The sequence below is a fragment of the Pectinophora gossypiella genome, chromosome 1, assembly GCF_024362695.1.
Source record: "Pectinophora gossypiella chromosome 1, ilPecGoss1.1, whole genome shotgun sequence".
In the NCBI taxonomy this organism is placed as follows: domain Eukaryota; kingdom Metazoa; phylum Arthropoda; class Insecta; order Lepidoptera; family Gelechiidae; genus Pectinophora; species Pectinophora gossypiella.
Genome location: NC_065404.1, coordinates 6,005,592 through 6,033,460, shown reverse-complemented (window position 1 = coordinate 6,033,460; position 27,869 = coordinate 6,005,592). Strand labels below are relative to the sequence as shown.

Here is a 27,869-nt window from a genome sequence, read left to right as displayed (position 1 = left end):
TCCATTAGGAATCGAACCCGGACCTCCAGATCGTGTGTATAAGATTCTAATCATCAGACCACAGATAATTAATAAGCAAATAATTTCCATCAGTTAAAAAATATTTTTATACAAATTTACAAGTCAATCAAATTTATGAAAAGTAGTCGTCTTTTGACTGACGATTTACTATAACATTTTACATCAATGCACGATTACTGCATAAACGTCCATAATGTGAGATATCAAAGTCCCCGCATATTGCCAATCCCCAATTATATTGAGATTCTCCCGCACTTTGCGGAATTTTCTATAAGTTAGTAACCCTGCTGTTGTTATAATTTTTGTTTTATTCATTCGTTCGTTTAGTACGGCTCGGTTTGGTACAATAGGTAGTGCCTTAAAAATAAATACATTCATTCATTCGAAAATGGCGGCCGATTTATATGCCGTAACGCCGGTTGAAATGTGTTTTTCAGTCGTATTTAATTAAAAAGTGAGACCAATGTTTCTCTTTTATAATGTCAAAACAAGGAAAAAGAAAAATTACTGTCGAATTACCGAAATCAAAAGATCTAGCCAACAGACCTAGTGTATTTGAGCGCCTCGGTACCAAGAAAGCAGCTAGTGCTAAAAAAACAACTGAACATTGTAGACAGTGGGCACAGCACGGTAGTTGCGCTTACGGTAAAAATTGTAAATTCGCTACTACACACACGTTGATTAGTCCATCTAAGCAACGGGCTGCAAACAAGGATAGTGATCAAAAACGTGTGATTAAAGACGACGGTAAGAATAGACTGCATTCGACTGTGGTAGTGAGGCGTAGTCCAGACGGTGAAATTGATAACTGGGATCAAAATGACCTGGAGTATGCGGATACGGATGTGCTTGAAAAAAGGAGGCTGCAGTTGCAGCGTGAATTAGAGTTGCAGCTGAAAATGGATTCTGGTAAAGACATGAGGAAAGATAAAAAGAAAACGGTATCGAGCTCCTCGTCTTCGAGGAGTTCTAGTTCTTCTAGCGTATCCTCTTCGTCCTCAGATGGCAGTACGTCATCTTCGTCTTCTGGAAGGTAAGAGTTCATATAAATCCAGGTTGTTGAAATGATTCAACTCTTGAATCTAGAGGAATGCGCTGAGCTGGCACTTTCTCTGCTTGCTTACTATTGTTTTAAAAATGAATGTATTTCTTAATTGCATTGTATCATTTAATTAGGAGTGGTTGGATATATTATACACCTCTACCTACCCCTTTGGGGATACAAGCGTGATGCTATGTTATTGGTTGATAGAATACTTATTCAAAATATTAGTATAGAAATGATTATACTAGGTATTGGCTGTAGTTGGCAATCCCATTGTAGTTAGGTATCTTAGAATGTGGAGATTTTATTTCCTTTGTTTAGTTTTTGTACAGGCCCAGGGCCAGGGTGGGTTTTTGTACTGAGACATCATAATGACGGCCTTAATTTCTTTGTGTTGACTTTATTTTAAAAGCTTTTTGTGTAGTGAACAGGTATCTATATATTAATAGCAGACATTTCAATTTATACATTTTAATTATTTTTGCAGAGATGCAAGACGTAAGGGCAAAAAGATAAAATTAAAAAGAAATTCTAGTTCTTCATCTGATGGTGATGCACCATCTAAAAAGAAATTTCTAAAGAGTGGGTCTGTTAAAAGAGACAAATGTAATGTGAAGAAATCTAACTTAAAGAAAGATGACAAGCTTTTGAAAAAGCATGAGGCTGATAAGAAGAAAGCACTATCAAAAGCAGTTATTGGGAAGAAATCCTTATCACCTGGTAAAAAGTCAGGTGGGACACCTCCAATAACCACAAAAACCCTTGCAAAAGGTACTTCAAAGCACAGTAAATCCCCACAAAGAAGAGATAGGAACCGGAGCATTTCTCCACATTCTGCTAGAGACCGTGATAAAGACAGAGATCGAAAGGAAAGGGAAAAAGATAGGGATAAAGACCGAGACAAAGAAAGGGACCGTACTAGAGGAAGAAGCAGATCACTTAAGAAAGGCAGATCTAGATCACCTCGAAGACATGGATCACATTCTAAAGACCCTAGACGAAAAGAAAGCTCAGAAAGAAGTAGGCCAGTCTCTCCAAAAAAACAAGTTAGGAGGGATGGTAGCTCTGAGAGGCACAGAAAGAGTTCTCCCAGTAGAGATAGAGGCCGTGACCATAAAGACAGATCAACCGAAAGAAGGAAAGAGAAACATGATGATAAGGATAGACATGATAGAAAAGACAGGGGAAGAGAAAGAAACAAAGAGCCAAAAAGAGATGATGGCAAAAGAAGGGGGCGTGAAAGAGGCTTAGGAGGCAGAGGGGGAGCTGATAAGGGTTTGGAAAAACCAAACAAACCTATGGAAAGACTCCTTCCTAGGCCAGAGGAAAGGTTAGCTGCTCTTGCAGCAATCTCAAACAGAGCCCTTGAGGCAGATAAAAATTCGAGCACTTCTAAGGAGAGACAAGATACTCATTCTGAAAGGGGTGGGCGCAAACAGGATAGACTTGAAAGAGATAGATCCAGTAAGAGAGATAGGATGGACAGTATGGATAGAGATCAGGCAGATTATGAAATGGGCATGGATCGTCAGTATGATGATATGGAACACTATGATAGAGTAGACGATCGGTATGATGGTCCTAGAGATGATGACAGATCACCTGGATATGGCATGCAAGGTAGAGACAGACATTATGATTCTGGGTATGATATGGGGGGGCCACCCAGAGGTTATCCTGAAGATGACGATAGAATGTTTGGTGATCATATGGGTGATCACAGAGGTGTTGATATGGGTAAGCAATAAAGCGAAAAAGTTTTAGTTTTCATTGTTTTCTTATGTTTTATATAGGCATTAACGTACGTGTTTTATTCAAGGATATGATGATAGGCGTCCGCACCGCGATCGTTCGTGGGAAGGCCGGTCAGGCTCCATGGATCGCGAACGCGGCTACATGCATCCACACAAAGAATGGGACAATGAAGACTATCGTGCGGGCGGAGACTGGGGTCGGGAGAGACATTGGCCCATGCGTGAACCACAGGTAACAATATTTTCATTTAATTCACATACTGTGTTTATAATATCCTATGTATGACACTTCCCTTTGCCCTAATTCCTCTCTCTTTTTCTGCTCTAGGTGAGTTTATATTATCAAGCACTATACCGGAATGAACCAATAGACTATCGAAACAGAAATAATACCTGCTTTATCCTCTCCCACATATTCCTTGGCTGTCCTTACCCTCATTTTGGTATGTGAATATTCGGAAGTTTGTGGAAAGTGTTCTCTTATTAAGAATAAGTCCACAGAATATTGTTATAATATTTACAGATGAACGAGTGGGGTGATAAGGACATGGAAATGGAAGGCTGGCATCACCGCGGCCACCCGCCGGGGCCGCACCGTGGTCGAATGCACGGTGAGTATTAAACTTTTTTTTTATTAAAGATAGGTTGAATAGGGGATGGAAATCTGTTATTCGAGCCCTAGATCCCACCAGGGTATAATAGGATTAAAAGCAGAGAAAGATAGGTTTGTGTTTGAATATAATCTCACTTGATGGTATGGCCTAACCTAAGTTAGTATTAGTACACACCTACTTAGTAAACTCTAGTTTTGATGAAGAGTGAATATAGGCAGGGAGAAAACAGTGGAGTGTAATATGAAGTCCATCCAGTAGTGAATACACCAGGACACTGTAATCGGCACACAACATACATGCCTCTCTCCTAATAGCTTCTCCAAACATCATGCTGGAACAAGATTTTTGTCGTTTGGCGGCAAGGATTTGTCTGGAGGGTGGTCACCAGCCACGACTGAAGCCTAACACCGGTAAATGTGTCGCTTGATTAGTATAACCCAGGGGTCAAGTGCAGGGTCTCTAGAATAATCCTATGGATGTGAGAGTATACAATCAAGTGATAGTTTATTTATATTTTTCAGATGATTATCGTGGGATGCGAATGCGCAATGACAGGCGTGGACCAAGGAACGAAGCCTCGCCTGCGGCAAAGGAAACCCCACCTCCCGCTCAAACTGCCACCGCCCCACCTCGCCAAGAGGCAGAAGTCGACGACAAACCTATACCTGATGACCTAAGCGAAATCAGTGACGATCCTGATGATATTCTCAACAGAGATGATGTAATATTTTTTTTGTCAATTTAGAATACATTCACAACTTGAGTTCAAACTATAATTATTATTCCCATTTTCAGATGGGTGATCAAAATTTGGACGAAGACAGTCAAACTGCTGCACCTACAGATGAAGGAACTTCAAAGCCTGAATGCTCAGAGAAGGAATCTACACAGGTAGATAACAGTTTTACTTTAGGTAATTATGAAATATGAAAGATCCATATTTATTCATCTACCATTTTCCTTTAAAGGATACTAGTGGTGCTGCAGAAGAAAAAGAATCTCAGGATCCTAAAGATGAAGAAGATGTCACAAATCTAGACTTTGAAGAGATATCTGATGGGGAATTGGAAGAAGAACGAACTCGAGGTAAGTAGACACAGAAACCATAGATTTAGAGTAGAAATACAAATATTCTTTATTATTGCAGCCCTATTATTCAGTATTGGACAGAATTATGATCTTTATTTTAATTTCAGCTGGTTTGGGAGATGCTCTGGGCGTAGATTGGGCAAGTCTGGTAGCCGACGTGCGTCGTCGCGAACAAACCGCTCCTGTTGGTGGGGCACGCGATCGCTGGCGGCCCGAGAGAGTACTCGCTCGTCTCGGTCTCTCAGTAAACATGGCTGGCAAGAACACTGTTCAAGACATTCTACAAAAGAATGCCGAAAGCCAAGAACCTATACCTGATAATAAAGCAGACAATCAGGATTCTGAAAATCCTGAAATCAAAACTGAACAAAATGGCAACCTGGAAGAAGAGGAGGTGAAAATAGAACCAAAACCAACCCCAGATGTGAACTCTTTACATCCAGTTGCTGTTATACAGGTAAGTCCTCTCACACTGAAAAGTACTGTTCACTGTAAGGGACACCATGTAACAGATAAAATAAAATAACTTTTTTTGCAGGTGGCCATACAAAAGAGGAAGAAGCAGCGTGCTGTGCTCTTTGGGTCAGGTTGTGAGATAACGCGAGGGCTCAGTGCACGTCGTGACCTAGCCTTGCGGCGATTTCTGTGCCACCTGCCTGTGGCGGAGCGCACTGGGCAGTCGCGGGTCGTGCCCCAGCCATCCCTCTTCCAGGCAGCTCGTGCTTTGTTAATGCAAGCGTCTGTTACCGGCTGACAAAACACTAACCTGGACAAGTGAACAAAAAACAGAAAACCATTGTGTGCAATATTGCAAATTTCTAATTAGATTAAATATTGACTTCAGAATCATATGAGTATGTTATTGCTATAATTTATAAAGTGAAATTGCAGTGAGCCATGGTACAAGCTATGAAAGATTAAAATTCCAGATATGGTGTGAAAAACTTTACTAATAATTTAAAACTGAACTGAACTCACTGAGTTCTCGGGATGGAACATTCAAGGAATAACAATTCCTTAGTGTAATTTATAGTGAACTTTTGTGTTAAGTGTACTCTATACCATTATACATATAAAGATTAACATTTCTCAATGTCAATAAATATTTTATTATTTAAAATAAATTTTATAGAAATATAATCCTCATTTCTTTTTAATATAGGTACATGATTATCAAAATATGTAACAGTACAGTTTTAACACAACTTCACCTTTGTGTTTAATTCATATCCTTAGTACTATTTAGCAGAAATGAAACATCTTCACCTGCAGCATATTCAGTCTTCTTATCATTCCTGTAACAAAATAATAAAATGAAAATAACTTATTCAAAACATGCTTTCCTATTTTTATTATTCTTGTAAAATACTTTAGACAAGATTTACACTTACTTTTGGAACAATACAGCACCAGCAACCCCTTTCAGAATTAGACAATCCTTATCTATTTTCAATATTGCTCCTTCTCTCAGACCCAAGACTGGTGCTGCATGAGACATCTCTAAATATTCTCTTATCCTCTGCTCTCTAGTCTCACCTTTGTGTGTGGCACTCTCAATCACATCAATGTAATGTGGGTTGATGTTGAACGGCACAATCCCAATAGCCTCAAAAGAGGGAGGGTAGATTATTGGCATGTCATTTGTTGTATGGATACTCTTTGTAGCAACATTTGTTCCAGCACTACTTCCTATATACAATAAATGCCCTTCGTGTACTCTCTTCCTTATGAGACTCACAAGTCCCTTTTCATACAAACGTGTCAAAAGTAGGAAGGTGTTTCCGCCCCCTACAAAAATTGCGTGTGACGAATTGATAGCATTTGCTGGATCAGGGTAGGTATGGAGGCTAGTAACATTGATACCCCACGGGTCGATAGCAGCTTTCATTTTGGCGGTGTAGGTATTGTAATCATTTTGAGCATATGGTATAAAAATCAAATCTTTAACATTATGCCTGTAAGTAAAAGTAAACATGAATAATTATTAGAGTAACCTTTGTACAGTATGAAAACAAAAACTTATAAATATAATGTAGGTAGGTACTTACTTTTTTAGAAATGAACATATTTCCTCTTTAGCAAACTCCAAAAGCCCATAGCCATGGCAATTTGAGGAAGAAAGGAGTAAAGCTTGACGTAGAGACATCTTGGGTAGACTGGTTCTATCCGCTGCTCGCCGTTTTCGCCACTGAGGGATCACTACGATAGCGGTATTTACTCCGATAACGATAAGGAAAGAAATAAAAGGCAATATAAGCATCTAAAGTAATCTAACTAAATGATAAATATACTATTGTTGTATTGTCAGTCAATGACTGACAGCCATACATGGTACGGTACGTCCCATAAGGTACGTGGTTCTTATTGACTGGTTTAGTTAGGTGGTTTAGGTTTGTCGTTATGATGTTTTGAAACTTAAAGCTATTCGTAAATAGACCAAATCGTGAATACTACTTTTCTCATTTCTATTTATCACAGACAAAGTAATTTTAAATTGGTTGAATTTATTGAATTATAGGCTGAAATGTCAATTTATGTCAAATTGTGAATGCTGAATGCGTTTAGATGCGTTCACGTTCAATTAATTCTTATCATGTTTACTTGATGTTTACAATAGTGACTGTGACTAATTGTCATGCTTATCTTTTCAGGGGTACTAACCATAGTTACCCCCCAGCTCAGAACAATTATTGTTCTGAGCCCCCCAGGTACTAACCCCAACTTTATAAAGCTGAAGGCTGTCCCGATAATCGAGTTATTACACCGTATTTGTTCTGTGATTAAACCAATTTAAAGATCATTAACTATTTCCTAGGTATTTGTCATCTATTAAAAATGAAGACCCTCTAGTTAATCGTGTCAAGGAACTAAGAAAAAAGTTTTATCGTACGTAGCTACTTAAGTGAATATTATTTAATAGGGTGATCAGCCTGCAATGTCCTAACCAATCTAGGAAACTCAAAGTGATTTTTGTGATATTAATAAGTCCCCACCGGAATTAGAACGCGGCACCTCCGGATCGTGAGCTCTACCTACGCTCAACCACTGGTAACGTACGCGGAGGCTATTCACGCCTGGGTGACGCACGCCAATAGAGATATGGTTCACCAATGTGGGAGCGTGCCGGACGGGGGCGTATTAAATGGGTGCCTAATGGAAACACCCCACCTATCGAGGTGGGCAGAGCCATAAGGTATCAATAATCAATAAAACAAATTGGGAATACAGGCGTGATGCTTGCTATGTTATATTGATGTTACATGGTTTGGTGGGATCTGTGGGTGGAGGTGTGCATTAGTTACATTACGTAGGATGTTAGCGTCATCATAACGAGCCTTTCGGAGGTATGTGGCCTAACTTGTACTGGGCTGGTTTTCCCTTCACGAGTTAAAAGGTGAGATAGGCAATAGCTTCTGTAAAAAAAAAACAGGTTAGGTAAGCGGACCCCGTGAAAACGGGATAGCGCTAGGGGGATGATGACTTTGGGTAAGTATAAGTTATGTAGGAATGTAAACACTTAGCAAGAAGCAAACAAAAAGAGGTAATCAATTTAAAATAGTTTATTATCGTTAATTATAATTATAGGTACCTATTCTAAATAAAAAGTAGGCAGAGAAAATAAGTAGGTGTTTGAATTGGAACACATTATGTTTTAAATTATTCTATGTAAAATAAATACATTGGTTAAGAGTCGAGTATGAAGAATCTTTCTTCGTGGGGCTTGTCAGAGCCTGGGCCGAGGTACCTGCGCCGAAGTTCCAGGTCTGGTGGGGCAGATATGTCGTCTCGAAGGATGTTGTACGCTTGCTCTATAGTGCTCTCGATTTCAGGTTTCAGGTCCTGAAAATAAAGGGATGGTGATTGCGGTACCTATTTGAATTAACGAGGGCACCACAAAATATTTTGCAGCCACTTTTGAAGGTGGATAATATACGTAGGTAAGATGAACTGTGTGGTGATTGCCTTGATAATTGATTAGACCATCGTCTATATTATTATTTAAATAAATAAATAAGTAATAGTCCTCCGTAATGGTCTTAGTTTGCGGTTTGTACTAATATACTTAGGTACGCGTTAAAGAATGGAATAATTTTATTTTCAAACAATCGAGCGCACTTGGCCAGGTTTGCGAGCAGGTGGTACAGCTTGATTTGGTTAGGACATTGGCTCCGATTGTCCGAAAGTAAGATAATCCGTGCTTCGGAAATTACGTTAAGCCGTTTGTACAGGTTATTACTTACTTACTTACTTACTTACTATGTAAGTACGTACGTAGTCAGTACATGAACCATGTCACGGGTATTAATGGCAGGTACTTAAATAATAACCCTGACAGCAGAGTTGATGAGGTTGGTAATCCACCTCATAACCCACACGATAGAAGACCTCATACTGGCCGTAGGTACAGCGTTGCCCAGCTCCAGACTTGCTTACTATACGGAGCACGAGTGTGTAGTTACCTCATACAGGTCGGGGAACCGGTGCGCGCGCTCTGCCAGCGTTGCGTGCAGGTGGTACAGCAGCAGCCCTTGATGGTGCGCGTCGCCCAGCCTCAGAGCTACCACTATGCGGAGCACGAGTGTGTAGTTACCTCATACAGGTCGGGGCACCGGCGCGCGCGCTCTGCCAGCGTTGCGTGCAGGTGGTACAGCAGCAGCCCTCGGTGGTGCGCGTCGCCCAGCCCCAGAGCTGCCACTACGCGGAGCACGCCGCGGCACAGGCTCTCCTTCAGCGCCAAGCGGGACTCCGACAGCTCTATGGGGCCAACAACTATAGCGTCAACATGGGTAAAGTACATAAGGGTTGGCTGGAAGAAATCCCTTTATAGATAAGCCCACCTTTTGTGATATATATTTCAATTGTTTGTTTTTACTTGTTATGTGTACAATAAAGAATGAATAAGTACTATATTGAGTGTTTTTTTCGATACATAATTTGATTCGATACATAACAGGTACCTATCCTAAAGTACCACTGCTTCGGCGGTCCGGAACCTTACCCGTTATCGGTCTTCGTGGGTTACTGATTAGAGCATTGTTGGTCTCCCGATCTGAAGCTTCCGGGTTCGAGTCCCCCAGTTTGATTAGAACATTTCAGGCTGATCATCCGATTGTCCGAAAGTAAGATGATCTTTAACGACTACATATCTACTTAGAAGTATGTAGTCGTTATCGTTACATGAGCCATGTGGCCTTTGGTGGCTCAATAGTAACCCTGATACTCATTCACTTCATAACTAGCACGAGATAGCTAAGTATTATGGTGCAATGACGTGATGTGATGTGGTATTTCAGCCAGGTATGTAGCATGAATGATGTTATGCAAGTCGTAGACGCGGACAGACATACACGTGAAGTGTCAGGCTGTAACTGAGGATATTAATACCAATACCCTATTAGTATTACACTTTCCTGATCGATCAAATCTTGGGTGAGCGCAAATAGAAATAGTTGGCAAGATAGAAAACCTACAGGTTCATCGATGGATCTGACGGCACCAAGCCAAATCGAACGATGCGATTGCGTCTCACGTCTATTCAATTCGAGGACACTTATGACTACCATCACTTTTAATGCCACTCACTGTAATTAGTTAATAGATAATATCACATCAGTCATTCACATCACTGTGGTATGTCTTGCCAAAATGGCGAGATCGATCAGCCGCGGGATTTGTTTGGCTCATTAAGTGATGATAGGGCGGCGATTTGAGCGTAATGCACTTGTGGATATGTGATGGAGATGATACTAACGATACAGGCAGACAGATCCACCTGGAGACGACGTGGGGACGCGCGTTTCTGGCGGCTGCGCCCATGTCAACGGCGGTCAATCGTACTACTGCCTCCAACTGTAGTATCGTACTCGATTTTATTCAGTTGTTGCGCAGTAGGTACTCGCAACTCGTCGTGTGACCGACACGCTATTCTCAACTCACTGCAATACTAACTGCATAAAACATTAAACATGTCTTTAAATGCAGATGTTTTACGCATTTGCTAGCATGGAGTGGCGCAGTATGCAAGCGTCCAATCGCGAATCGTGCACTCTAACTATTCCCGAATTAGCAAAACATCTAATAAACATGTAATATCGACTAGTTCACTGTTTTTAACAAGGCGTTGTTTATATTTGCATTATAAACGGCATACAAGTATCTACCCTATTCATACGACATACATTCCACACGTTCCGTTTTAAATTACGGTGTAATTGAATCGTTCGATTAATTCCAAAGTTATGTCAAACATGTTCATGTTGCCTGAAGTGGCTTTATGTAATTGTTCTTTTGTTCGCAAGTTTATTGGGTTGTTAGTCTCGTCCTGCGATATAGGTACATCGTTAACAATATTACATACTTAGATATAAAATAAGAAACAACAAAGTTACATTATGTAGGTAGGTTTACTTATCTACCTATATTTGTATATTTAACTCGTTTCTGAATGGATACTCCGTTTAAAAAAGAGAAGGCAACTTTTTCACTTTACTGAAGTAAAGATAAGCAAATGCATTCCAGAAAACATTTTATAAAACTTCTAAAAGGGTTCAGGTTCCTTCTCCGAGTCCATATCACGATGACGACTTGATAAGCTAAAGTGCCTATAAAAAATAAATTCAACAGAAATCTACCTATGAACACAAGTACTGTTACCTCCTATTACCGAAACTTGGTAGACCCTCAATGCAATTTTAATGAGCCTCTTCGTAATTAGTGCGAATGTTAGTGTAATAAATACGTGGTAAATGTTTGGAGTGGCACCGCGACCTTATTGTGCGTGGAGCGTGTCATGCACGGGCGCAAATGCGGCAATAGCACGCGTTAATAGAGAGCTCGTTTCCACTGCCCTATTGTATATTATTATACTAATGTCACGGTCACGAGACTACTTATACATTTTTTTGCGATATTTGACTAAAATACGTACTTGATCTGTTATCTTGCTCAGTAGTGAATGCTAGCCGATCGATCCTATAAAAATGCGCTAAAATCAGAAGTGACGACAAGCGAAAGGATATGCTTGATAAAGAGTGTTTATGTATTTATTCATCTATGTATATTGCATATAAGCACTTATAGTTATTTGCAACAAACCGTACCACAATATTCTTAAATGAGTGTACTGATATAAATGACTAAGCATCACGCTAAGTAATTACGTGTATACGTAGTTGTACCTAAATAAAACTATAATGCATTATATCTACCTATACATATAATAGGCTAATGATTTGGCGAGACCTGCCCTTTGAAATTTCCAGGTAAGCGCAATGCTATTTATAGCCTGCCTGTAGTGCATTGATAATATTACAGGAGCACAAAGGTCAGATCGTCCATCTCTCTCACTAACAGCTCTCAGATGCAACGATCAATACCCGCACCGTGATAAACAATTATATTACATACATCTCTCTACCAGGACTAACTTGCTTTCGTTGGGAGTCTGCGTAAGTAGAACTATAGCTACAGATAGGTACTTACATGTATAAGACATGTAATACGTTACTTTTCTGACACGAGAAGTTATTGCAAATTAACAATACATAATTACAGACACAACTTACGCTCATGATTTCTATCGGGGTAGGCAGAATCACGAGCCGACACGAGATAACTTGGTTGCAAAAGTTTATAAGATAAAAAAGTAATCGCAGCAAACGGAGCGAGCTCAAACTTTGTTAACACGCCGAGATTGTTGGAAGAACAACAATTTGGCGGCTCAATAACAACCCTGACACCAGGGTTGATGAGGTTGGTAATTCGCCTCACAGCACACACGGTAGAAGAAGATTGTTGGAATACCCTGGGTTACTAAAGATTTGACCCCGTCCTTCCACAATGACTATGCTGTACTGTAGTGGATAACGCTCAGGCGAGTCCCTGTCTAATCCATAGTCTAACAAAGTCGATTATACCGTAAATTTTGTACTGGGTGACAACCCTCAAGTATTTGATGCCATATCTGACACAAACTTATAATAAGTCAAAAAAAGAAATGTAGATGAAACTATTGCCATTACCGGTGACCAAGAAGCGATCGTCGCGTTCGTTATAATTTCCTTAGTTTTTCGTTTGTAAATCACTATATTTTAGTTCCCATGACAACCCTATTTTTTCCACAAAAAGTACCCAGTAAGACGATGTTACCGTGGCATCAGTGACGGGAGGATAGAGGGAAGGCCGCATTCCTCTCAAATACAGTAAAATTAATAACACCGCTACATCGGTATGTAGGTAAACAGTTTAGATACTCCAAAGTACCTACCTAATATTCCCCTTATTTTTGTACCTCGTTCGCTTAACGGTCCGCGAAGGTCCGTGTTACATTGCTCTATATTCGCCTATGGACACGAATCCGACGGAACGGACGACGAATGAGACGATACATCCATACGTCATTATTGTCACGTCAATAAATTACGATTGCTATTTTAAGGGCAATTTATATTTGGCGACCACACCTTACACGTGTAGTGTCGTGACACAATTTATAATTAATGGGCACAGACACTCATGTGACGTAACATTCAATTGAGCAGTTTTATGACTAAGTACCTATTAGGCAACGTAATTGAGTTTCTTACAATATTACTGGTAATTACAAATAAGTAGCCAGTTGGGGTGAAGTGTCTAAAACAAAGACATCGGTATATGTAATGACGTAGGTACAGATCGAACTATTCGCATGAACAGATGGACCGCGGCGATAGTTCCAACTAGTCAAATCAGTTAATTTTTACTAAACGTCAAAACACGAAATTAATATGGATTTTTTTATGTAAAAGCACTTTGTGATGTCATAGATAACATAAAATGTCGGACTTATTGTAACGTTTTTCTTGATTAAAATAAGTTAAATAGAACAAAATAAAATCTTTTTCGTTAGTTTTAGATCTGTATTTATTTAGTACTTAATCTTTATAATTTATCTTGTACCTAGTACACGATGCAATTTGTAACACACTCATCCTGGCTTAACAAGAGTTACAGAAGGGGTAAACCGAGACTATGGAATTCCATTGGCTTCGATCCTGACATACTTCTCTTGCTTCCTCCACATTCATCAAATCGATTCATACACGCACGCCACAATGTGGCAAGAGTCACGGAATCGAATCTCGTTTTTTCTCTTTGTGAATTACCCTTACCATGTCTATAGTGGTATAAAATGAAACTAAAAATAGATCTAGGTGCGTTTGCGGGAAGTCTTTCATTAGAGAACTACGAGCTTAATAGTTTAACTATGCAGTCTTGGTCGGATACAAATAGTTGCAATGAAGATCTGTGGGATGCATAAGAAAAGTTCTGATAGGTAGACTTGCCTTCCCGTAGTCTGGGTAAAATGCCGCAGTAACATAGTGATTGATGGCAATTTAAGGATAAATTGATTTTGTAAAAAAATATAACATAGATACTTAATAATTATGGTTTAGTCAGAAGATAATATCACTCACTAGCCTGGAGTCGTGTTATAATTATATTCCTAATAAGATAGTAATCAATCGCTTTTATAAGATCACATCTATATTCTCAATTGGGCTAGTCAGAGGTAAATACATTTATCGCGAAGGTGAACGAAGTAGGTACCCACTTTTCACTCTTACCTATAATTATAGGTCACTGTTAGACCAACGTGATAGGTGGTGAGCAGTATCGCCGTCCGTAGGTAATGGTCGTGTCAGCAGTGTCAGTAAAAATTGCACAGATAAATCAATAACTCATTGATGATTTTATCCCTAGGGATATAACTATATTACGACTACATTTATCAAAACACAAAACAGGAGGCGTATATACACTATAGAGGTGCACAAACAACCTTGACACAGTTAAAACCACCACTAGACCTAGAAATATTAGACGACAGAAAATGCGTTATATTGGGTTACATCGTTTTGTCAATATACTGCATCATGCCAGGGATTGTGGTTGCCTTGTGGCGAAGTTCTTTGTGGACTAAGCTGCAAGCCTGAGTAGCAAAGCGAAAAAGTATCTAATTAAGACAATTTCAAAACTGAAGAATCAATAAGTTATATGTTAGATAAAGGCGAATTACCAAGACTTCGTTTTGAATTTAGGATAGTTGCAAACAGTACTTTTGTGCATGTGAGTTCTATAAACAGCGTTACATAGGCACCACATAAATGTTAATCTTTTTTTTTTCTTCTGGCTTCCGCGGCTAGCGATGTGCCAATGACAAATAATGTTACTCTTTGCTTTGCTCTAGTGTACATTAAACGTCACATTTACGGAAGCATTTACGTAAACGGTACCATTAGTTTTCAGCTCAGTCGACATTCCGATTTTCATTGCCAATCTGTGTTGCATGTCAACAAAAATGTGACTGGAGTAGGGAACAAAGCTTGCCAGTCGCTTTAATACAGGGGGCTCTAGTTGCAACTGTCCGTCCAGGTCTAATGTTCCTACAAGGCTTCCAAGTACGCTTTGCACTGTGCTCACTCTGTCGTTGCAGTGGGTAGTACCACACTTATCACAACGCCATTCAGTGCTAGGGTCTAATGGCATTACCGGTAGGAGGGCTCCAGTACAACCTTCGGCGAAACAATTCAGCTTCGAAAGCCCCGTCCCCAGTTCAGAAGGATCTGCACACCTCGAGCACTTACACCAAAACATCTTTGTTTTAAACAGCTGACAACGTCTGGCGGGCGTACACCATAAAAGTCCAGTATAACAACTCACAATTTCATCTCCAGTTTCAATATCTTGACTCGCGTAAACAGCCATTGTGTAATCTTCCATGAAAACATTTCTTGTGTTAGGTAAACAGCTGTGGTTTAAAAAGGCGGATAGTGGGTACAAACCACGTAAGGGTATTCTTTTCTTTTGTGGATTATTGGATATTCTGAACGAATTTATTTTTAGAACTGAACTCATGGTGTTCATGACTTGAAGTTGTTCTTCGGGTATCACGTATATAGAACATAACTGTTCCAGTTCACGACATTTAGAATTTACATCTTTTTGTAAAATCTTTGTTATCATAAGTTGTTCCTCTGTTAGAAGAAGAAAACGCAAATAGACTAATATTTGAGCGAGTGCGAACGGATCGCTCTTGCACTTGGGTTTTAATGTCCAGTTGTTGACGATAAAGGAACATTCCTTGGCATGATGTGGTGAGGTATTGCACTGCTCTGAACAAATGAGTAAGGAGCACTCGATACAAGGATAACACTTGGTCACATTGTAGCAGGTGGAACAATATGTCATCCCGACGCTGTCTCCGCGCGGTGCTACTACTAAGGGTCTGTTCATGAAGATCAGAGTTCCTTTTTTGATCGGTCTTGATGCGAACAAACCTCTTCCTCCCAGAGTGGAAGTTTTTATTTCCCAACTCGGTTGGATATTTTCGATATTTTGCCGAAGATGTTTTTCCAAAAACTCTCGTTCTGGTGAGGGTAAAACTTCTAGTTGACCGCGCACTGACATGGTTATTCCATAGAGCGCTCCACGGCTAACTAACAAACCTATGGCTACTTGTATGAAAATAGATTCTGGAATAGTGAAAATATCATCTGGTTCATGGAGCCGACCTCGTTGAACATGACGCAATATTTGCATGTTGAAAGATTTATGCTCTATATAACAGTTTTACTCCTTGACAGACATTTGATGAGATGACCAATAAATATAAACAGTTGTAAAAAGTGTGAATGAACGTTTTACTATCGCGACGAGCGAGTGAGTGTGAGTTCCAATAGATTGTCAATAGTAGAGTAAATAAAGCCAGAGCTTCTTAACTACCTTGTAACTTGTCAGGGACAGGTCCGATTTTAAGGATTTTTTTCTTATGTAATGGTAGCTATTTATATTATTTAAAATCTGAAACTTTTATGAATACAGCCAAATGTTGAACTTTGAGACCCACGGAGAGACAAACGGGCAAACGCAAAAACGGTTTAGGGGTACTAATTGGAAACCGTCTTTGTATAGAACCAGAAAAAGTACTTTAAATCCACTTTTCGTTGGAATAAAAAAATTCAAACATTTTTTTACGTGATCGAAATATTTATTTGCACCACTCAAGATGTTTCTGATTTTAAATGATATAAAAACTACCCCCACAGAAGAAAACATCAAAATCGGACCTGTCCCTGGCAAGTAAGAAAAGTGAAACCCTTCATCGGCTCCACTACAACTATGCAGTTGTATCAGAATTATCACCGTTTTAATTAAAAAACCCTCTGAATCGTCAGTGTACTTTTTCTTTATTGTTCAGTCTATATTAATTTTGTAATCATCATCGTTTTGTAACAATACCTACGTAAATACTATAACACGCGTGTACGCACGCACAATGGCAGTTGCGGGCTGAGTCATTCTGTTTCTTGTGGAAAAATGTATTACTAATCATTTCGACACACTCATGATGAGTTACATTTTAAATTATACAGGGTAGAAAATAATATAGTATTATATGTAATTTATCTTATAAGTTATTTTATAAGTTAAATAATTTATGTCGTTTCGATATCTCGGGACTATGGAGTACCGGACTTTTGGAGGGCGTGCGTGGGGCCGAAGCCAACACGTAGATGCCCCTTAACAGTTGGGTAGTTTCCTAGGTCAAAGATAAATTATGAAATACTGAATACTAAATAAAGACAGATCTAAAGGTGACTAAAAAGTTTTATTTTTTCTAAATAACTTATTTATGAATTAAAAAAAAGAAAAATGTAATAATAAGTGCGTCATTTTGTCACGTTTTTCTACGACGTCACAGGTTCCTTTTTCGTACAAACATAGTAGTAGTGGGGTTTTAGAAAAGAGACAAAAAGCAGCCTATGTCACTCTCTATCCCTTCAACTATTTCCACTTAAAAAATTACGTCACTTCGTCGCTCCGTTATGCTGTGAAAGACGGACAAACAAACAGACAGACACATACAATACACTTTCGCATTTATAATATTAGTAGGTAAACAACGAGTCAGCCACTCTTTAACTCTCTAAATAATATTCTGTTGCTGGTAAATAATTGTAGTTTTGTTTTACATTTAACTTTTGAGACCGTTATATACATTCATGTAGGTATCTACCTATTCTTTACTCATATCTGATTTACTTACCTTCTAAAGTTTTTTTTGACGTGAATTATTGTAGATCGTAGGTACCGGTCCTCGACGATACAGGGTTTCCCTAATGTGGGATTAGCCAGTAACGTATACACGTGAAAGTATTTTGTTAAATAAAGATATTCTATTCTATTTTATTAGCCGCAAATGGCATTAACTACTTGGCCAGAACCTCCAAGGGTAGCCTGTAGGTATATAAAGACGGGAGATGATGTTTGTCATTTCCCGCATTATCCCGTTTTTCACAGGGTCCGCTTACCTAACCTGAAGATTTGACAGGTCCGGTTTTTTAAAGAAGCGACTGCCTGTCTGACCTTCCAACCCGCGAAGGGAAAACCAGCCCAATACAGGTTAGGTCACATACCTCCGAAAATGCATTTCTCGAGAATGTGGGCTCATGATATTTTCCTTCACCGCTGAGCACGCGATAATCATTTATGGTGCAAACATGAATTCGAAAACAAATTCGACAATAATTTATTATTATATTATTATTTTGCCTGTGCTGGATTCGAACCTGCGACCTCAAAGTGAGAGGGAAGCGTTCTGTCAATTGGGCTATCACGGCACGTTGACATACAACAGACCAAAATAAATTCTTCCGTATCGTACGCGCTGTAATATTTTTTACTTTGGACATTATTTGATTATTTTGAAGGACTTCTTTGCTGGACTACTAAATTTTTATAAGTATACTTAATTCGGTTGTACTTAATTTAAGAGAGGTTATATTTATCTAGAGATATTTTAATTTCTTTTTACCCAAAGTTATGGAGTTTTCTGTATGCACACTGTATAAAGCACAATGTTTTTCTTGTGGATGTGCGAATATGCTACGTAGTGATCACACTTTGTTAGTTAGTGACATAATCTATAACGTCGTCTTACCTTTTAGACCAATGTCTTCAGTTCCGAATATGAAGCGTATTTGGAGATCAACTACGATTTGATTCGTTTTCGGGATGAAATTAGTTACTCGATGCAGCAGGAAGTTTTCAAGGTCATTAAACGATTTGAACTCTAACATAGCTAGCATGCTACCGAGGGCATTTTGCACGGCGAATATATTCTTGCTGGGTATTCGTATGTCACACTCCAAGCAGCGCCAGGCGGCTGTTGATATCAGTGGCTTGGTAGAAATAAGGGAGCCACGACAACCGTTATTAAAGCACTTCAACGCTGACAACAAAGTCCCTCGCTCAGTTGGATCAGCACAACGCTCACACTTACAAATGAAATGTTTCGTCCTCTTCAGATGCATTTGACGCGCCGGAGTACCCCAAAGAAGCCCCGAGTAACATGTATTTATCTCCGATCCCGCCCTTATAGGCTTCACTGCCGCTACTATCATATCATTGTTACCGTTAAAAGAGTATCTTACGTTGGGTACACAAATACTATTCATGCGACAAGCGACAGGATACAGGCCCCTCATACTCATTTCTCTTTTCCCGTAATTAACAGCCATTTGGTACGCATTTGTATCGTAAATACGACAAGCGAGTAACATTAGTTTTTCTTCTTCTTCCGGGATCTCGAAGTATTCCCTCAGAGCTTTCACTTCAAACCCATGTTGTGGTTGTTTATGTGCTTCGAGAGTCGCTAATAATTCTAACTCATTCTCATTTAAAAGCAGAACTCTTATCACAGCAAGCGACCTCGACATTATTGTAACGTCGACTTCCTCCATAGGCACTTTATTAATCCAACGGGAAATAATATTACAATCGTCGCGATGGACGTTTGTATTCTGACACTTTTCTGAACACAACAATAACGCACAACTTGAACACTTGAAGAACGTGTCACTATCTAATGTGGAACAAACTGTACATCCTCGCGGCAGATTGGCTCCAGCTCTAGGCCCAAAAATGAGTGGTTTGTCCACGAAAATCACTTCCCCAGCCGCTATATCTTCGGTAGCAAACAACCCAAGCCCATCAAGCGGTGATTTGGAAAGAGTCCATTTATTGATAGTGTGTACTCCAAGATAGCCCTTTATCATTTGCATCAATTGCTCCGACGACGACATCCTGCCGCAGTCCGTCGACGGATGGTACTGCACTGCGCGCTCTATGCGAATACAAGTACACACGTCAGTGAGTTTGATAACACGGGTAAGATACAAAGGCAGGCCTTGATCGAACGTATTACATCGCCAAAACATACACCATCCTCTCCGTAATTAACTGAGCTCGATCGACGTGCGCCGGCAGTGTGAGGTAAACTTGACTTGTTTTGCAAAAGAGTTGCCAAGCCGATAGAATGCGACGAAATTGTGCCGCGGGAGCAATTTTCGATATGACAATATCGCATTGCGCGGAATCAGCGACTGCTACCTGACGATGCGAGCTTAAATAGTGTGAAAGATGTTTTCTGAGGAAAATTTATAGAAGTTATGTAAGTGCGATAGTTATTTTTAAATATGTGTGTACCGCAGCTGACGCCGGGACTGCCCTGGGTTGACATGAAAACGCGTCCCGTGGTTGCCATGACCGTGAATAGTTATAAAAAGTTTTGAAAATGGAAAACGGCTGAAAGAGAACGAATCGTAGATTTCACCGATAAAAATAGAACATACGTCGATGTTTCGAATAATATTCTAAAAATAATCTATACCTACCAGTTATAAATAGAATAAAAATGTATCGTTTATAATTAATTGCTAATAAAAAAGGGACCGGAAGCTAAAGAAACATGAAACAAAAAAGTAAACATGAATTTGTAACAGGCGGTAGGAATGGAAGGAAGTTTATATTTGAGTCACAAAACCTCGTTATGACGCCAGGAATCTATATAAGGTAGGCACTTACACTATTGTTTGATGGTGATTGATTTTGCACGCGTTGCAACGCTATAAATGCATATAGTCAGGTCTTATGTACGCTATTACTCGGCCAAGAGAATGTGATGAACGAGATCGGTTAAATTTATTGGCGACCATGTATTAAATGTCTATCTTGCTTTTAAAATATTGAATAGTAATAAACGGCAACGCAATACGGAGTAAAACATTCACACAAATTCAAAGCTGTAACCCTCATTGCGGTAGACACAATACATTATACATTTAGTTATAAGTATTCAAGTATGTGCAAGTATGATGAGTGTACTTACAATAAATCTGCAAGGAGTAAGTCCAATGTTGATCAAGTAGGTACATTATAAAGTACTTTCAGTCGCGTACCGTTCACGCCCCCGATGTCGCACATAAAGTGGCTCTCGTACCTGGGAACCCGATACTCTTCCTTTGTCTCCAGTCTCTAAGTTGGTTCGTCAACCTGTCCAGTCTTTATGACGACTTGTCCTACGTGGACGTCCATACAGCCGGTAGAAATTGAGCTAAATGCGTAATAACCATCCTGAGTTATCCTTACCATTATCTGGTGCAGTTCAGTGATACGTGACAGAATGCAAGCAATGTTTGATTATTCTGAGGATGAGTGTCCATGGTATCACTTCGATAATTCTTATAAAACTTTGCTTGGATCTTGTCTCATTGTTTTTGGTAAGTGTTCAATGGAAAGTTTGGTTACGGACAAGCAATAAGCTCAATGATATTATGACGTAATGTTTCTGTCTTTCTGATGTAATAGTACGTTGTGTATGCTTAATATTATTTGAAGAGATCATCGTCTAATACTGCAAAGGTTATTTGTATTATGGCCGTTTCCACCAGCAACTTTATAAAATTTTAAGTTACTGTATTGTTACTGTATGCTGGGGTCCTTATATTTTAAGTACTTACTTAATACATAATTTATGGGCTAAAAACTAAAGTCCGACAAACTGTTATCCGACAAGATTTTTCTTCGGCAATATGAAAATCCGACACTTCTTTATTCCGACAATACATAATTACGACATGTCTTAGTAATAATCTACAGCAAGGAGTTTCTAATTTGATCATAATCTGATGGTAATGTGGTAAGTAATGATGCGGCATATTGTGACTCCGGAAAGCACAATCATAATAAAGGTCACTTTTGTCCACGACCTCCGATTAATGTTTACAGAGCTGCGAATGAGAACTAGCTGGGGCTCGGGATTTGGTATGAAATCTCTTGACTCCCATCATGCTTAATGATCTCAGAAGCGGGATAAAATACGTGTTTTACTCACATCAACCCATTTTACAGGTGTATCAGGGGTGCTGCTTAACGGCTGGTTGTTCGCCACGTTCGTGCACAGCCACCTTCTTGTGTTCAGGAGCCATATTCTGGTTCTCAACCTCTGCACGGCCTCTCTCGGAAGAAACCTGCTAGGTTTCCCTTTCGCCGGAGCTTCTGCTATAGGAAAAAGGTGAATGTTTTATATTTGTTTGGAATTCTTCGTTACTCTAAATTGGAAAACAAAGTTGACTTATCAAGCGCAATAAATTCCTATTTCAGATATTTTACCCGTTCTATTCATTATTTTTTAACCCAGTAACGTGATCGGAAAGAATAGCCTAAGCTAATTCTAGTGGCTAATACCCAGCAGTGGGTAAGTATCCATTGTAAGATGGAAGAAAATTAAACAATTAGGTGTAAGTATAGAAAAAAATCAGAAGTGAGGAGCTCGGTGGCGCAGCGGTAAATGCGCTCGGTCTGCGATTGTTGAAGTTAAGCCACTTTCGCTAAGGCCGGTCATAGGATGGGTGACCAGAAAAAAAAAAGTTTTCATCTCGAGCTCCTCCGTGCTTCGGAAGGCACGTTAAGCCGTTGGTCCCGGCTGCATTAGCAGTCGTTAATAACCATCAATCCGCACTGGGCCCGCGTGATGGTTTAAGGCCCGATCTCCCTATCCATCCATAGGGAAGGCCCGTGCCCCAGCAGTGGGGACGTTAATGGGCTGATGTTGATGATAGAAAAAAATAAGATTTTACAGTTTATTTCTTGGTTTCAGATGGTTGTTCACTCCAGCGTGCTGTCAATTATTTGCATTCATGAATCAATTCTTCGGTGTCTTCCAAATGAACGCGCTGCTCGTCTTAGTCCTGGAAAGATATTTATTAGCAAAATACTACAGACGTGGTAACTATTATACTAAAACATATTTTGCTATCTTTATGATACCTGCCCTTTTCATTTGCTTCTGATAGGCATCAGAGGCAAATCGACAACAAATGCCGTAAAAAAAAAAGATATCGTAAGTAAATAAAATAGGAAACGATAAATATAGCACGCTACGACCACACGATGCAGCGTACAAGCGTGCTGTCAACTAAAAGTCTGTAGATAAATACGCATCGGTTATTGGTCGAAACCCGCATTATTTGTCAACTAAGTACATACTCTACAAGCAATATAGCCGATAAAATCTACATGCTGCGAGTGTAGATCGCTTTGAATTTGCAAATCAGAGAATTCTTTATAAGAGAGAGATTAATCAGAGAACCACTGTGGGTGATGATTCGGTCATCTTTTCACAATTATCAGGCCTGAATACAGCCCCAGCCCAAAGGTGCCCAGGGGTGCAGCCCTGTTATAACTATAACAGCTGATTGATAGACCAAACTGTTAGATTTAAGGCTTAAACTACTCTGATTAGGCTTGCTCATTATTATTTATTTATTAGAGCTGATATTAAGCTTTACTGAAGCCCTTCAAATCGATTTTAATTCACTTCCACATTTCACAATAAGTACCTAAGTCATAGAACAACACGGTTTCCGATTAAAAGTATTAATCGGGCGGCGGTGACATAACGACACTAGATTTTTATTTCTTTTTTTTCAAAACTTGTCCGTTGAAGTGTTTACAAAGGCATTGAGGATCATGGCGGCTGTTTACAAGCCAGTCAGGTGAAACCTCAGGCATAAATTACCACAACGAATCCATGTCAATTTTGTAACAAGTATGCAACTTTATCTTTCTGAATAAGTAGAGATTTATATTGAGGATGATGTGTCCTCTGATCGAGATGGAAATGTACCTGAAGTTTTTGTGACAGATATATTTTAAGATTTGTTTTATTAGTAGAGCGTGCTACATTAGTCGTGATGACGCTCACGCTGTCCAGTGGGTGGATTTTGGGCGGTAAAGCTGTAAATCTATAATTTGGATGCAACAAGCTAATCTTGTGCCAACTCTCATTAAACCCTTATGAGAGATATATTAACGCTAAAAAGTAAATCTTACATTGATGTAAAATACATTTTAGTATATAACAAAGACACACACAGTCGTGTATCTAATCTACCTACTCGCTTTCAACATGGAGGACGACATAATGGTCTCGATAGGAATCATAACTATTCAACTATATTCTAGATTAGTTTAGTCAGATAATCATATCACTAAACTGGAACCGTGTTATATTTTAATTAAATTATATGGCTAGGGATATAATTATATTACAATTACAACTATCTTACTGCGATACTATTATTATTATTAAAGTGTTTATTATTGTTAAATAATAAACGTAGTCTTTATGCGGATAGAGCAAGCATGTGTAATTGTCCCAACTTCTTTCCAAAAATTTACATGACAGCAAAAGAATTAAGTAAGATGGTACCTAGTAAAATAATTTAGTTTCCCTTATGTTTCAGAGATAACTCTCTATCAGAGGTTCTACTGGTGGTATGTAACATTCTGTTGGACGTCAGCGTTAATATTCGCGACTCCTCCACTCTTCGGCTATGGAGTATACTCCTGTGACACCACGGGCACGGCTTGTGCCTTCCTCTGGCCGTCTATGGCCTCTGGAGCGAAACAGCTGGGTTACAGTATACCATACGTCATTGTTTGTGGGATACTGCCAGTGATAATCATGTGAGTAATGTAATGTAATGTCCAATCAAAGACGTGTCATAGTAAAAAGAGAACGGTATCTTTACATGCTATCATTTCTTATACCTCTCTCTAGTAGTTACTCTACGTTCGGGTTTAACACATAAAACTATCTTAAGCCCAAGACTATGTTCCCATTGGGGTAGAGGTACTTTCTCCGCATGATGGAGTAGGTTAAGCTTTACAAAAAGATAGGTAAGACCCACGTCTTACCTATCTTTTTGTTAAAGCAACGGGTTCGGAGGTTCGTTCGGGTTTGACTACCAAAAATACTTACAATAAAGATAGGTATTTACATAACAAATGAACGCCATATTTTGTAGGTATACTCATAGTGGTCAATAAAGGGTTTCTTCACTTCTAACTTGTCAGAGACAGGTCCGATTTTTTTTCTTCTTTTGTAGGGGTATTTTTTTATATCTTTTAAAATCAGAAACATCTAGAGTGGGGCTTGAGTTGGATTTTTTTTTTTACTAGTTGTTATTATACCTTACAATTTAGAATTACACCAAGTTTGATGCTTATGTGTATTATTAAAGAGCTAATATATGAATATATTGTTATTTTTTTGGTTTTATGTAAATATTATTTTATACTTTAGAATATACAAAACTCTGCTATTAAGTTTGACGCTAATAGGTGTTATTATTTTTCTACAAAGTTAGGAAGCTCTGGTTTAATTGACTCCACTATCATTCACTGTTAATCTTAATGTCTGGAAGGTATGACAATTTGGCGCATTTGCAGATTTTACTTCATGGGAAAAGCTGTCCGTTTGGAAAAAATATACTACAGAGGTGAACAACAAAGAGAACAAAAACAACTTACTAGGGTAAGTCATCATTAATAAGCCTACATCATTATCATTTTCATCCTTCTGTCCTTTTCCCACTTTATGTGGGGTCGGCACATCATGTATTCCTCTTCCATCCATCTCTGTCAGTCGTTATCTCAGTACTCGCACCTTTCACATCATATCCTTCTTTATAAAAACCATGCAGTTTATTTAGTTGATCCCTACCTCTAATCCATCCGGATATTCACACTCATCACTTTCCTCGTGTTATAATTTTCATTCGTCTTCAAGACATGCCCGTACTAACCTGGTACTTCTCAGTGACCGGCACTATTTTCAGCTTTCCTCTTATATATGTATTAATTCCTAACTTTAATACATTAAGTTCAAACTATAATTTATGATGGATATTTCGTCGTGTAGTTTGTGATGGATATAACGGTCTCCGTGGTCCAGTGGTTGAGCATTGTGCTCACGATCCGGAGGCCCTGGGTTCGAATCCCGGTGGGGACAAAAAACATCACAAAAATCACTTTGTGATCCCTAGTTAGGTTAGGACATTACAGGCTGACCACCTGATTGTCCGAAAGTAAGATAGATCCGGCTTCGGGAGGCATGTTAAGCCGTTGTTTCCGGTTACTATTTACAGATTTAAGTATGTAGTCGTTACATGAGCCATGTCAGGGGTCTTTGGCGGCTCAGTAATAACCCTGACACCAGGGTTGATGAGATTGGTATTTGACCTCACAAGTCACAAGATAAGAAGAAGATGGATATTTCGTCGACAAGGTACGGGAAAACTATACTATGGGCCTACGCTTGAGATTAAATCTATATTCAGTTACAAAAATAAATAGAGTGCTTGCTATTCTTCTGATTCGTTAACAAGACCACTGAAAACAGATTGCACCAGTCGACATCGTGTGGCTCGTGTGTGAGAGGGCGAGCCGTTTTTGGTCGGGATAATTTTCCGTATTTGTCTCTTTTCCTAGAGTGTCCACGCCCTGGCAATAGCGACTCTGGCTCTTTGGATCCCCGCCGCTGTGCAGGCCGGTTGGCAGTGGCTGCCGTTGTTGGTACTCGGCTATAGGCCTCACGTTCCACCTGCTTTGGCTCTCATTGCCCCTATTGCTTCTGAGGTGAGTAGGTAGGTAGGACTATTACGATGTTGAGAACAAAAATGCTTTTTATAACTAGAAAATAATAATAATGTAATCAGGTGGGGACGATAGATTACCTTATTGCTGCATGCAAATATAATTGGGAAACCGGGAAAAGCTGTTCGCGTATATCGAAGTGCTACTTCTGTCACTGTTTGAGACGTATTAGGGTAAGAATGATGTACGTTTATCGTTTGGAAATGATAGCTCAGTTTGTCTCGGCTGGCAGGAATGGAACGTGTTGAAGTAGAATTTCGATATACGCGTCCGAGTCGCGGAGTATTGAATAAAACTGCAAAGAAAATCGCGCCCCAGTCTGCTTGTTTCGATTTCCCGGCTCTATGTGCATATATAGGTACTAATAGTTTTCTCTGTCACTCCTGCTTTCTATTACGGTTATCTGTAACACAGGTTCTAAGTACGCATATGGGCTGGAAAAAAGAAATTAGTACATACTTACATAAAAAGATAATTGTAGGGAATGATGAGTTTCCAATAGTTTCCATCAACATGACAGCCAGGTGGCATCAATGGCTAGAGGATTTATAGTAAAGTCCTTCAATGTCAAAGATTTAAAGGCACCCACATATAAGAGAAAACATAATTCAAAATTGCTTTTACGGTTTGTTAGAAACAACGATTAATTAATTAGATGACTCAATTAATGGGATTGACGACGTGCATGTGCATCTATTAATTAGAGACAATGTTTTATCTCTTTGGCAATATCTGTTTAAATTGAACTATTGACTAATTGCAGTAATGTATTTAGAGATATGTAGGATGGAATATAATTTAAGTAAAGTTAGATACAAAACCGAAAACAGGGTTTATTAAATATTGCTTTAGGACATTTAGGCTTATACTTTTTTATTTAAAATATGTTTGCCTTTTAACACAATCTCACCTGATGGTTAGTGAAATGTTACCAAGTTGGGACACGTTTACTTAGTAAATACAGATTCACTACTTTGCATTGGTCGTGCTACTCTGCAATTGGTCATAGATTGCAAACAGTTTGATGATTAGATAAGATTCAACTCTCAATGACGATGTGATGGATCGACATTCAACACTTTAAAAGACGTAAAAATTGTTCTAGGCCGCGACGTGTGTTCCCGTTCTATGCTACATAGCAGGAGACGAAAGACTCCGAGCGGCTTTGCTAGGTCGCATGCGGAAGAACTACGCTCTCTTGCCGCCTGAACGCGCAAAGCTCTTCAACAGGTTCAATCGTTATTACAAACCAGAGTAAGATCCACAACAGGCTCTACAGGCTGGCCCAAAAGTTTTTGGCTCCTCTTTCTCCCAAGAAAAAACTTTGGGCTCTAAAATGACACGCCCAAGGTTGACGAGAAAACAAACCGCTCTGATAGAGTAATTGCCCAAGATTTGTGCAGACAATATTAGTTTTGGCAAAGTTTGTAAGAGATCAAAAAACCAACATATAGAAATTGGTTTTTATATGCGTTTAATAAAAGATCATTGAGGCAGTCACTTCGTTTTATTTATGTTACGATT

General features: G+C 39.2%; 4 protein-coding genes and 1 long non-coding RNA gene across 8 annotated transcripts; 2 read left to right on the top strand and 3 right to left on the bottom strand.

Annotated features, from left to right (window-relative positions):
* Positions 1-378: 378 nt before the first annotated feature.
* LOC126376256 (zinc finger CCCH domain-containing protein 13-like) lies at positions 379-5,663 on the top strand. The gene is made up of 9 exons (XM_050023592.1): positions 379-1,054; positions 1,554-2,803; positions 2,886-3,052; positions 3,344-3,431; positions 3,956-4,155; positions 4,230-4,325; positions 4,403-4,520; positions 4,631-4,980; positions 5,062-5,663. Exons 1-9 carry the CDS (start codon positions 501-503, stop codon positions 5,275-5,277), a joined length of 3,039 nt encoding a protein of 1,012 aa, XP_049879549.1. The 5' UTR covers positions 379-500; the 3' UTR covers positions 5,278-5,663.
* On the bottom strand, positions 5,456-7,046 carry LOC126378325 (probable alpha-aspartyl dipeptidase). The gene is made up of 3 exons (XM_050026588.1): positions 6,572-7,046; positions 5,915-6,478; positions 5,456-5,818 (listed from the first exon to the last, which is right to left on the bottom strand). The coding sequence occupies exons 1-3, from the start codon at positions 6,781-6,783 to the stop codon at positions 5,743-5,745; spliced, it is 852 nt and encodes a 283-aa protein (XP_049882545.1). The 5' UTR covers positions 6,784-7,046; the 3' UTR covers positions 5,456-5,742.
* Positions 7,047-8,068: 1,022 nt separating this feature from the next.
* On the bottom strand, positions 8,069-19,968 carry LOC126376796 (SET domain-containing protein SmydA-8-like). Of its 3 annotated transcripts, none has more exons than XM_050024443.1 (3): positions 18,505-19,968; positions 9,115-9,278; positions 8,069-8,363 (listed from the first exon to the last, which is right to left on the bottom strand). In XM_050024443.1, the coding sequence occupies exons 1-3, from the start codon at positions 19,781-19,783 to the stop codon at positions 8,208-8,210; spliced, it is 1,599 nt and encodes a 532-aa protein (XP_049880400.1). In that variant the 5' UTR covers positions 19,784-19,968; the 3' UTR covers positions 8,069-8,207. The 3 variants fall into 3 exon arrangements, with proteins under 3 accessions (XP_049880400.1, XP_049880333.1, XP_049880460.1); XM_050024376.1 differs by lacking the exon at positions 18,505-19,968 and adding an exon at positions 14,798-16,033; XM_050024503.1 differs by lacking the exon at positions 18,505-19,968 and adding an exon at positions 15,842-16,000.
* Positions 19,969-20,833: 865 nt separating this feature from the next.
* Positions 20,834-27,841, top strand: LOC126377778 (visual pigment-like receptor peropsin). Of its 2 annotated transcripts, none has more exons than XM_050025739.1 (7): positions 20,834-21,124; positions 21,756-21,918; positions 22,504-22,631; positions 24,152-24,374; positions 25,140-25,224; positions 26,181-26,335; positions 27,451-27,841. In XM_050025739.1, exons 1-7 carry the CDS (start codon positions 21,028-21,030, stop codon positions 27,482-27,484), a joined length of 885 nt encoding a protein of 294 aa, XP_049881696.1. In that variant the 5' UTR covers positions 20,834-21,027; the 3' UTR covers positions 27,485-27,841. The 2 variants fall into 2 exon arrangements, with proteins under 2 accessions (XP_049881696.1, XP_049881598.1); XM_050025641.1 differs by having other exon boundaries at positions 20,845-21,124; positions 26,181-26,327.
* On the bottom strand, positions 21,787-22,816 carry LOC126378887 (uncharacterized). Its single transcript, XR_007568154.1, has 3 exons — positions 22,674-22,816; positions 22,484-22,594; positions 21,787-21,905 (listed from the first exon to the last, which is right to left on the bottom strand). It is a non-coding gene; the product is annotated as an uncharacterized LOC126378887 (long non-coding RNA).
* Positions 27,842-27,869: the final 28 nt, after the last annotated feature.